Source organism: Tachysurus fulvidraco, chromosome 5 (assembly GCF_022655615.1).
Source record: "Tachysurus fulvidraco isolate hzauxx_2018 chromosome 5, HZAU_PFXX_2.0, whole genome shotgun sequence".
Classification (NCBI taxonomy): domain Eukaryota; kingdom Metazoa; phylum Chordata; class Actinopteri; order Siluriformes; family Bagridae; genus Tachysurus; species Tachysurus fulvidraco.
The window spans coordinates 11,104,603-11,116,944 of NC_062522.1; the positions used below are offsets into that span (position 1 = coordinate 11,104,603).

The window sequence follows — 12,342 nt, forward strand, 5'->3', positions numbered from 1 at the left end:
TCAGCCAGGCTGCTGAGGAAAAGCCTGTGGCTAATGGAGTCCCCTGTTTATTCCCTCAGTTTTCTTCGCCCTAAGCTATTTGCTGTGTATCAGCCAACAAGTCTACTTGCATGACTGATATCTTGCCATATCTACAGTGTGGGTCTGTTGGTTGCTTGGTTGGTCTGGAACTTTTTAAGTAATGTCTTTTTCAAAAAGTGTCTTTTTCTTATCTGGGCCCAGTTTTTGGACAGGGTTATGTAAAATCCATGTGCAAAGAATAACAAGGCAAGAATGACTCTGTGTGTTTAGAGACCTTGAAGTAGTTATGGAATGTTAATAATGTTTCTTTACATTGAATCGAATGTATCGGGATCTTTGAAGGATCAGTGAAACTGCTGATGCATAGGGTGCTGAACTCTTTTAGTTGTACTTCTGGGTCAGTGAAACAAAGGGTTTCTCCATCACAAAGGATGCCATCTATAACCCATTTAAGAAATGTAATGATGTATCCAATAAAACGTTAAAGTGTCGTTGAATAACCACTTAAACAAACTATTCTATTTTATGAATCAGATAAATTGAACATTTCCTTGTGTGCATGTGATAACCTTTCATTATCTTTGCAGTCAAAAATTAGGTCTCCAGACAATGTCTGTTCCAGTTTTGGGATTAGGTCAATACTATGAGGTATTCAGTAGTTATTTCTTCAGCTCAGAGAAGAATGAGAAAGAGGATGGAGGTGGGGGGGTTGGTGGGCAGCAAAGGTAAAGCAGATGCTGCATGCTAGTCCTGCAGTAATAGTCGTGACTCCTGAGCTGTAGTTTCTGCCTCACCAATTATGCCATGCAGGAAACATAAAACCGGACAATAAAATAGAGCAATTTCTCATGTTGTTTTCATGATAAAGATAAAGAAGTACATCAACATGTTGCCTAGGTAACGATGCTTTACCTATGATTATTCACTGTAAAAGATTCTTTTGCTCGAAAGGTCCTGATCAAAAAGGTCTGGATGAACAAATAACATGACTGACTAGTGAAAATAGCTACCTTTTAATGCTAAACTATTTAGCGATTTAGTGTTTAGTTTATGACTTTTTATAAGGCATCAATTTGATGAGATATTTCTATTTCATAATAGCACTTTACCACAGTTAAGTAGTGCCATGAACATCTAGTCCACTGTTTTGCACTTGAACCAGAGACACATAAACACACGTAAACATATACTACTCTCTCTAAATTCTGTTCCTGAAATTGACTTTTTTTTTCTGGAGACAAAAAATAATTATTGGTTTGCTAATGAGAAGCAATTCTGATCTACACCTGAAAGAGGATAAGGAATGGAAGGATGGATATCGTCACTGTCGTCCGGAAACCTTGTATGTTCAAATTTTGTCAATTTCATATTTTTTCACATATCGATGCTATTGGTCTGTTATTTTTTACAAGTATTAACCAATCTAAAGTCTTGAAAATAGCTTGAGCGCAAATCTCTTAACTCTCTTAATTCTTAAAACACTGGGCTCAAAGAAAAAAAATTTTTGACCCCCGCTAATTCTGGTGCTCATCTGAGGACAGGAATTTAGCGCCAGACAATCCACTGCAATGCGGACTAAACCCTGTGCATTGCAGATAAGATACATCGTTTTTTTAATTTCCTGAAAAATAGTGGTTTTGGAGATACGAGGATTCCGCCCGACAGCGACGATATACTGTAAGTGAGCAGGAAGGATGACTAAGTAAATAAAGAAGGATGGATAGAGGCCATGAAGGTTGGTTTTGAATTCTTGTGAACAATAACTTCAGGAAATTAGAATTACAAATATTCTAGCCTTTAGCATTAAGATTTTAAGTCTATGGACCAATCATAAGCTACAGTACTACTACATTCTACTGAAAGGTTTTATCCTTAACAATCCTTTCATCATTGTTCTGCTCATCCTAATATCTTTTTTAATCAGTGTTTGGCTGCTTTGTTTTGCCAGCAAGCTGAACTTCTCTTCTCCTGACCCAGTTTAGGGCACATACTCTCACAGTGAGGGAACTCATGCAGAATGTCTTTTCAGTATGTGCAGTCGTCTAGTTGGTGCTGTGTAAATGTTAAAAGCTCATTGGATGTATTACCAGCTCTAACGTTTACTGTCAGAATGCTATAGGAGTGAATAAGATAGCATGAGATGGAAATGACATGCACAGGGTTTTTATCTTGTGGCTTCACTCAGCAGTTAGTCATTTGTAGCATGAGTCAGTATGTGGGAGGTGATGTGGTTTATGTGTCAGGTGCTACAAAAATGATGAAGCATGTTATACTCTGGTCTACAGAGTTATAGCCACCCTTAATATAATGAGCGAAAAAAAGGCGGTGTGAAATACAATAAAAACATTTACACATGACGATTACAATCCCCCACACAAACAGTAAGAGATGTGATTGATTTTTGTTCTAACAAAAAGTAATTAAATAGAATTATTTTTTTAAGATATTATTTTCTTGAAAGTATCTTTTGCCAAAATGAGGTACTTCTAATTATTCTTGTTTGTTGATATTGAGCTGCTCCATTATTTTTATTGTTATATGGTGGAATTGTTCAGGAATATATATACTATAAGACAGGAATATATACTATATGTAAGGAAGGTCCAACTCCAGCTCATGACCATAGACTTTTTAAAGGGCAGAAAGAGAATTAATAATAACCCTCATTAAAATGTAGTCCAGAGGTTATCACAGGTTAATGTTTAGTCACATAACATTAAAGGCCAGGTTTTTCCTACGGTGATCAGTTGTGACAGTATTTTTTAAACGCTCGGTTAAATGCGCTCAAATATTTTGTGCCATCTGCACCTGGACTTTGTAATGTCCTTTGTCAAGAACTGTATTTTCCTAAATTCAGTTCAAAATATGTGTTATATATGTCAATAAGCAGCATATATGTGGGAGTTCGCACCCACCTGCCCCTTTAGATGAGCCTAAACTGGTGATGTCTATCTTATTTCATTGGAAAGGGCCTCAGAAGCCCGTGGGACTGGGCGGCAGTGTCTCAGCAGTACTGCATGATACTTATCTGTTCTACAGTTTGTGAGGAAAAGATAACATCAGTAAACAGAGCAGAGGATAATGTTTCATAACAGCTGTGTTGTGGGTGCATCAGTAGATATAATACTAGAAATGTAGATATACACATATTTTAACCTTCTTAAAGGGTCCAGTATTAGTTTTAACTCTAAATTTAGTTTATTTTAACCTCCTGTCTCTGTCTTTATCTCATACTACAGATTACTATGTAATGTAAATGATTATTAAGCATCTCATTTTCCTCCTGTCCTCAATTTCCACAGTTCCAGGCTGTATAGTTTTTATGATTCTCCTCACTTCCTGTTTGCTGAGAAGCCATGTTGTTGTAGTTGCGACTCAATAAGATTAGGCCTGTTTCTAATTGTTACTGCATCCGGCACGCGCACGCACACGGAGGTTATTACGTCAACGTATCTGTTGGTAATAGAATTTCTGTAAAGCTGCTGTGTGACGATGTTTGTTATTAAAAACACTATATAAATAAAATTGATTAGAATAGATGAATACAGTGGAATAAATCATTTGTATAGACAAATACAGAAGGTGGATACTGTATGTTGCAATTAACTATGTTGGATTGCACTGTTACATGTGATATGTAAAATTCCTTATCTTAATCATACAAATAATACCTGAGTATCTGCTTATTCCCTCTCTGCAGATGCTTTCTGAAAAAGCACACCATCATGAATTCACTTTTTTATGTGACATTGATTTGGGCAACACTTCAGGTTGACATCGCCTCTGGCACACTGACTCGTATTGCAGCCGTGTGTTGATCTTCAGTGGGTGTGTGCAGCAGGCTTCACAGCAGGGAGTGGGAGAGACGGCTGTTTGATTATCCTGATTTGCTGTTTGATTCAATCCTCCAGGGTCTCTGTGGGCCTCCTTCTTTCTTCTTAAAGCTTTAAACAAGTCCCTGGCTTCAATGCATGTTGGATTAAAATTTCTGGCAGTGAATCAAAGTGAACGTGTGTGTGGGCGTGGGTGTACGCATGTGGTCAACCGAGCTGCGTGAATGAGACATTGCTGTGCAAGATGCAGATATAGCAGCCTCTTATTATTTCCTGCTTCATTTGCATGCATTCTGAAATCCTTAATCGTTTTTATTGGCCTTTATTTTAATTACATGAATTGTTTTTATACTTTAGAAAGCAAAAGATCAAGATTTGCCAAATGCAGCAGTGATTAAAAATAGAAAAGGATGTGAAATGCTCCTCTAGTCAGTAGGATTAGTATTGCTTTATGCACCAGATGGGAGTTTCTGAAGTGTGGGGAAATATTTAGCAAGGATCAATAAAGCCAGTTGTTGTGCAGCAGATCCCCCTCACTTCCCAATTCCTGGCTGGATTGATGTGTGCCAGAAACTCCTCAAAGCTCTGTGGAGTACTTAAAACTTAGCCCAACTTTGATATACTCCATGTTTGGTCGTTACAGCTAATCCCAAATGAGCCTTTTTATATCTTTTGTTCCCCCGCAAGTGACGTGACCAATATCTGCAGTCCAGCCTTTTGTTTCTTTGTTTTTGAAAGTGTTTATGATTAGATAAGGATCGTTTTGGGATTTTGCTTGAGTAAAAATACTATTTACAAAAAGCTCAGCTGACACATACTGGCAGTTTATTTATTTATTTATTTTATGGGAACATAAACAATGACAAGGTGGTGTCTTGTGTCTAAATTCTAAGCGGCCCAAGGATGATTATTTTTATCATTTTTTTCAGCAGTATATTATTTCTCTTCTACTTAAGCAGTTGCTAATGCTAAGCATTTTTTTTAGTTATTAAAGAATGAAACATACTGTACTGTTTATCCATTTATGGTTACCTTTGATGTTGAGTCATTAAACACTTTAGGTCTCAAAATCATTTATGTTTTAGCGTTATTTAACTTACTACTGACCTTTAACTTGTAGAAAAGATTTTTTACATCTGTTTTTTTAATCATAATCCTCAGTTTAAGTGCAGCACCTGGCAAATGCTGGTAAATTATTAACATAAACAAAATTTGATTTTGTCGATACAAATGAAAGCAGCTAGTTTATTGTTATTGGAAATTAATCAACAGCTTCTGAATCAAGAACTCAACAGATCAAAAGCACTCAGCAACAGAAACCAAGCACTCAGTAAGGCTATAAATATCGACACAGTGTGATTTAATAATGCATGAAGGCCTCTGTTCTGATCTCTAAGGTCATGGGTCAGTCTCTACTCATCTTTATGAACTGCCATTCATTTTACAAACACATGCACACAAAGCGCAAGTCTGTCACGGCGAGTAGTGTCTGCTTAAACCCCTTTGAATCTTGTGTGTATCTGTGTTTTCTGCACACTGGTAATCTGAGTTCCTCTTTCCTTTTATCTGCAGGACTGAAAAAACGTACCAGGAAAGCCTTTGGGATACGGAAAAAAGAGAAGGACACTGATTCCACGTAAGTTGAATTTTTTAATCCAGGATACTAAACAGAATTTATAAGCTGATGTGTTGCAGCATATTTGAAGTGTATGTGGAAATTAAATCTCTAACATGGTTCATATTTGTAATGGCAAACTGCAATGTTGTCCATTCATCCGGTTAGTCAATACCTAAGCAGATTCTCTGCTAGGCCACTGAATGTGTCATGACTCTAAGCTACTTAAGTGAAGACTCTCTGCACAGTTGATGATAGAAAGCACGCTTGAGTGTTTTAGGAAGCATTAACTCAACAAAGTGAGGCGTTTTCCTCAGTCCATTATGGGTCAGCAACTCCAGCTGCAACCACCATTCTGTGTCTCTTGTATAAGTGTTTTTGTGTTAAGATCCAGGGAACAGGAATTTGAGTGTAAAGCTGAGTTTGGAGAGCAGGACACATGTGTCTCTTTTTCTCTTTTTCCTCACAGAGGTTCACCAGACAGAGAAGGAGTAAGTAATTCTTTGCTTTTGTTTAAATAATGTATATGACTAGTTTCCCAATAGTTACATTTCTTTTAGATATCATTTTGGTTAATCTTCATCTTGCATTAATGATATTACCTTTCCAAATTTTTTCTTTGCAAACAATATTTTATATTAAGTGCAAAAATCTTTAGAAAGTACTAAGTAGCTTAGTAGTTATCAGGTTAATGATGAGGTTTTGAAAGCTGAAGCTGAAGTTTTTTTTTTTATTTTCCTATTCTTTGGGCCTCCACAACAGGACGAGCAAAAGATTAAATCAGAGCAGTCGTGCAGTAGGAAAAGAACGAGCTAACAACCTCCACTCTTTACATTTTGGTATTTTTCCTCTTCTGAAATGCACAGTTCAACTTACAATGCCATGCATAAATATTCACTTCTTTGACTCAGTAGATTTTCCCACTCTGGCTTTAACCCAGTCTAGAGGAAAATTTCACACATATATTATAGAAACTCAGCTGTTTGCCTGGAGTTAAAAAACCCTGCTTTACGACTAGATGCTAAGCGACAGACAAACAATTAAATAGTGGAAGTAGTTGAGAGAAAAATATAATATTGTCAAATTTTCTTATCTTTGTACATCTTAGGAGGCTTTAAACAGCCCAGTAGGATTTATGTGGCAACATCTTATTTCCACTGATATGAATGCATGAGAAAAGCTGTTATTAACATTTAGTGCATTTTGCCAGACACTCTTATCAAGAGTGATCTACACAAGGGCCTTGCTCAAGAGCCCAGCAGTTGCAGCTTATTGGTCCTGGCATTTGAAGACCTGATCAGCTGCCCAAAATGCAAATAAGAAGGTTAACTTTAGGTTAGCTTTTAGGAATGTCCAGTTAGAAAATTAAGATTATAAATTTACTGCACACCCATTTCACACACTTCATTCAATAGTATATTCCTACTCATTGTACTCACATCATCATGTCAGTCATTGCATTCACGTGTCATATTACCTCCTTATTTTGTCTATTATTTACCTTATTTACTCCCTGTCTTTCCCGTCTTAATCTCTCTACTCTACTAAAATGTGTATCTTGTTGGTAATTGTAAAGCGCTGATGAATATAATGTTTACTGGATGTCTGATAAAATGATATCATGTAACAGATTTCTGATCTGATTCACTCATAGCCACAGAAGAAGAGCAATGGGGCTCCCAACGGATTCTACGGCGAGATTGACTGGGACAGATATGTAAGCAATTAGATTTGAATTGAAATTTAAATCATTTAAAAGGAGACTGGGGGCACGGTGACTTAGTGGTTAGCACGTTCGCCTCACACCATCAGGGTTGGGGGTTCGATTCCCGCCTTGTGTGTGTGGAGTTTGCATGTTCTCCCCGTGCCTCTGGGGTTTCCTCCGGGTACTCCGCTTTCCTCCCCCGGTTCAAAGACATGCATGGTAGGTTGATTGGCAATTGCCCACAGTGTGTGAGTGTGTGAGTGAATGATAGTGTGTGTGTGCCCTGCGATGGGTTGGCACTCCATCCAGGGTGTATCCTGCCTCGATGCCCAATGACACCTGAGATAGGTACAGGCTCCCCGTTCCAGGTTAGAATCAAACAATGTAGTTTATAGATTATAACATACTTTACAATGCAGTCTACTATGCTTAAACAAAATGTATAAATAAAACCAGAAGCAGATACTTATTTTAGCTTTTTAAACCAAGAAGATCTTCAAAGTGTCTAACTTTAAAAACCCAGCTATAGTGAATATCTAAATATAGCTTACTAGGCACTTGTTAGGCCTCTTGGGAAAATGTCTAAGTTTAGCATACTTTAAATTTCACCAGAACACAGAAATAAAGTTATTAACCACTTACACAGAACATTTTTACATGTACTATTTTTAATCCTTGCTCTTGCTGTAGGCTCACATTTTATTTTAAACACCTTGGAATTATATTATTTTTACATAAATTGCACAATAGTAGTGTATGTCTTTTGTTATTAAACTATATACACTCCTGAACAAAATCTTAAGACCAGGGAATATATTACAAGTATTCACACTTCGCACTGGTGGATCATAACCAGGTTGTAGGTATTTCTTCAAAATGCCAAAAGAGGAAACAAGAGCAAGAGACAAAAAATAAAGAGTAAGCAATTTATTTAAAACTGCATTTAAACTCAAACAGGCTGGTCATCAGCTGATTAAAGGTTTAAGGCCTTGAAAAGTTCAAATCTGTGCAAAAATATAGCTTTAATGTTATTGTCCTTCAGACACTGTCATGATCTCCTGATGGCAGAAGCAGAAAGGCTTTCTGTTTTTGAACTTGGCAGATTGTTAAGCTGCACAAGAAAGGGCTCTTGCAATGTGCCATTTCTGCCAAGGTTGGACAAAGTAAGACAGTCATCTTAAATTTCTTAAAAGATCCTGAGAGTTATGGGACAAAAATATAAGTGGTAGACCCATAAAAATTTAACCTGCACTGAGCCGGAGGATCCGACGGGCTGTCTGTGAAGACGCAGTTAGATCCTTGACCCAAATTAAGGCCGTTACTGATTCTGACTGCATCCCAATAACCGTAAGATGGCATCTGCAAGAGAAGGGCTTAAAGAATGCCTTCGAAAGCCACGTCTCCTCCCACAGCACAAATTTGCAAAACACAATTTGCAAGAAAGCACCAAACATGGGACATTGAAAGATGGAAGACAGTTTTATTCTCAGACGAGAAAATATTTAACCTGAATGGTCGTGATGGTTTCCAACGATACTGGCATGACGAAGAGATCCCGCTTGAGATGTTTTCTACCCAGCACAGTAAAGGAGGCTTCATCATGATCTGGGGTGCTCCTTCAATGGGAAAATGGAGCTTCAGGTTGTGCAGGGGCATCAAATGGTGCTGGCTGTGTGGACATGCTGCAGTAGAAATCTCTCTTGACTGAGGGCCCCTGTCTGTGTGGTAATGACTGGGTCTTTCAACAGGACAACTCTGCAATTCACAACGCCCCTTGACAAAGGACTTCTTCCAGGACAAAAACATTGCCCTTTTTAACCATCCTGCGTGTCCCTGATATAAGTCCCTGATTTAGCTCCCCTGATCTAAATCCCCTTGAGAATGTTTGGGAATGGATGGCAAGGGAAGTTTACAAAAGTGGACATTAGTTCCAGACTGTGGATGCCCTTCGTGAAGCCATCTTCACCGCATGGACCAACGTTCCCACCAGCCTCCTGGAAACAGTTGCAAGCATGCTGAAACGAGTGTTTGAAGTTATCAGCAAGATCGGTGGGGCTACTCACTACTGAGTCGGTTTTTGACACTTTTAGTTCTGTTGTGGGTAATTCTGGGCTGTGGTCTTGAACTTTTGATCAGCTGATGAACAACCTGATTGAGTTTAAATGCAGTTTTCAATAAATTGAAATTTCAGATTTTTTGTCTCTTTGTGCTGAAAATACTTGGAATGTTTTCCACGGTCTTTAGATTTTGTTCAGGAGTTTATCTGTATCTGGCTCCGGTTAAATCACTTTAGCTAACTCTTACTGCTCTGTGTTTTAGAACTCTCCCATGGTGGATGAAGAAGGGTATAGCATCAGGCCAGATGAAGATGGTGATATCCTGACCTGCATGTATGCCATATGAGGAACCAATCCAGATTATCTTCTGGATTAGTTTTCTGTGTCTGCTATACATGTGTGATAAATGTATAATAGCATCTGTGTTAAATATATAATAAAGACTCACAGCTTTTTTTGTTCCATGCTAGAATGCTAGAATGCTTCTTCCATGCTAGAATGCTAGTGCTTTTCTTAACAGCTAACTACCAACCCCTAAAGACAAATCCCACTTCTTCTCATCCAGTGAGTCAGAGGAAGAAGAGGACCACCGGAAAAAATTTAAGATCAAGATCAAACCCTTGCTAGCTGACAATCCTGACTTTGTGACTCCTTCGGTAGATGAATTAAAAGCCTCCATAGGCAACATAGCTCTGTCTCCTTCTCCTCTGGTGAGTCCTGCCTATTTTACCTAGAATTTGTTCTTCATTTATCATGCTTCCTCCTGTTTACCTATTTGCTTGCATTGTTTTTTATATTTTGTTTTTTGCTTATACTTTTTAGTTAGTGTAGTTATTGAGAAATATCCATTTTGACACTGATTCATACCAAGTTACATTTTTATTGAACTGGCACTAAAACCACTATATATAGGCAGTGATGGTATAGTTGTCTGTGCTGCTCTCTGATTAATGACTGACTCTCAGCTTTTGGACTCTTCATCTTCTACATATTCTCGTTTACTAAGGATCATGTTGACAAATCTGCAAGCAGGTGCATCTCTTTTGGCAACTACTTGTATAGAGTAGAACCTGCAGTGTTTTACTGCAGGAGCCATGTTTTTGGAAGGTCAGGTGCTGTCAAGTGAGCTTGTTTTGTATCTCTATAACAGATGATGATCATTATCAAATTATTACTGTTCACTCAAGGTACATGTTCATTCACGGAACTTGGTATGAAGTATTATTGGAGCAAAACATCTGTTGGAGTAAAACATGTGACAGTGGAATTTGACTTTATTCTCCTTACTCTAAAAATCACAAAACATTTTGCTACAGTGAATATCGTGCAAAACGCATTCAAGACATGGACAATATTTGCAAATCGGTATGTGAATTCATGCAATGAGAGATAAAGCACTCCTGGTGAAAAATATCTCACAAATACATTTTTCTTGCATATTTTTCTTTGCAAGAACTTCAAACTACCACTATGAGTTTCAAATGCTTTTTTTTACGCTCACATTTTTTTCATTTTCAACTTTTGGCCAAAGGAGCTTCTTTAGGCACATGTCTCCTGGCATTTGAAGGAGGTGTTCCACGTGGTCCACTCCAACCTTAACAAACAATTTTTATGTAACACCTTCAGTTCTCTTAGTTCCAGTGAATGCAATTTCCTTTGCGTGTTATGGTCAGGTGTCCAATTACTTTTGGGATTATAGTGTAGGAAACATCTGTAAACTATGTTTATTAGGGATACATCAAAATTAAAATATCCCTTTTGTAAAACGTCCATCATTTGGGCCCATTTCACAGTTTCTATTACAGATATTACCCGTAGATATTAGATATTAGATACATAGAGGCATATGTAAATGGACTACATCAAAAATTGGTTGTGTTTGGTTTTTTACTGTTGGCTGCATTTTTACTCACTACACCTTCTTCATTCTATTGGATTAAGGTTTAGTCCATTTTATGTTTGACAAGTCTGCAAGCGATTCACTAACATTTGTAAACATAATCCAAAAAGGAGGCTTGTAATTCTGTCTTGATATTTGGCTAAAATATGGCCCTTGGGTGGTCATCTATCGTCTGATTGGGACAAATCTTCACATATTTACAAAGTGCTGCCTACTGCATAAAGCTACTTTTTGAGTAGAACTGCATGCTTCCGTTTATATTTTATGAATATACTTCTCAGATCATAATAAATTTAAAATGTAAAAAGGTCAAATGAGTCTTTTAACAGCATGAATGTCTCTGATGGTGAATTCAAAGTGAGATGTGTCTTCTGACTGACCTAATGCAATGGGTCTAGTGCGCACTCTCAGGTGTGCTGGAGGACCGAGCATTCTCCCTCAATAATTCAGCTCGGAAACTCAGCACAGTGACGCTGCATGACACAACACTGTAAGAACAGAAGCACGACTGTGGTGTGTGTCATATGAAGGCCACATCACTGAATTATTCACACACATGCACTGAAGCAAGAATCACACCAAGATTAGGAAGACCTGCATTGCCTGCTTTCTTACTGTCAGGTTCAGCATACGCTGCATTGATGCAGCGTATGTATCGCTGCATGTATCGCTGCATTTTATGTAAAAAAAAAAAAAAGGCACAATCCATGACACTTAATACGTTCTTCATACATGAACAGGAAAAAAGCACACTGCTAGTAATATTATTTAGAAAAGATAAGCATTTGGCTTGAGCCAGCATTCAGTTCAATTCAGTTTTATTTGTAAAGCACTTTTAACAACGGACATTGTCGCAAAGCGGCTTTACAAAAAAAAATTGAATTCAGGATATAAGTTATATAAAATTTTGCATGTATCCTAATAAGCAAGCAAAGGCAACAGTGGTAAGGAAAAACACACTGACACAATATAAGGAAGAAACCTTGATAGGAAACAGACTTTAAAGGGAATCCATCCTCATCTGGGTGACAACGGATAGAGTGATTATATATAATTTCTCTTTTATAACCGTGTACTCTATGGTGAAATTGCATAAGCAGGAAATATATTCTACTTTCAACCTGAAGTTTATCTTGTTGAATAGAGATTTCAAACTGTTCATGACAATTACATTTGAAAGCCTACAACCTTTATGATTTCTAAGTCCACTG

General features: G+C 37.6%; 1 protein-coding gene across 1 annotated transcript in view; it reads left to right on the forward strand.

Moving 5' to 3' along the window:
• Window positions 1-12,342, forward strand: part of sgip1a (SH3GL interacting endocytic adaptor 1a) — a 52,589-nt gene that overhangs the window by 19,475 nt on the left and 20,772 nt on the right. The window contains exons 2-6 of the mRNA XM_027146808.2: window positions 5,427-5,490; window positions 5,939-5,960; window positions 7,124-7,186; window positions 9,494-9,548; window positions 9,760-9,941. Coding sequence (XP_027002609.2) covers window positions 5,427-5,490; window positions 5,939-5,960; window positions 7,124-7,186; window positions 9,494-9,548; window positions 9,760-9,941 — 386 coding nt within the window. The remainder of the gene's footprint in view (window positions 1-5,426; window positions 5,491-5,938; window positions 5,961-7,123; window positions 7,187-9,493; window positions 9,549-9,759; window positions 9,942-12,342) is intronic.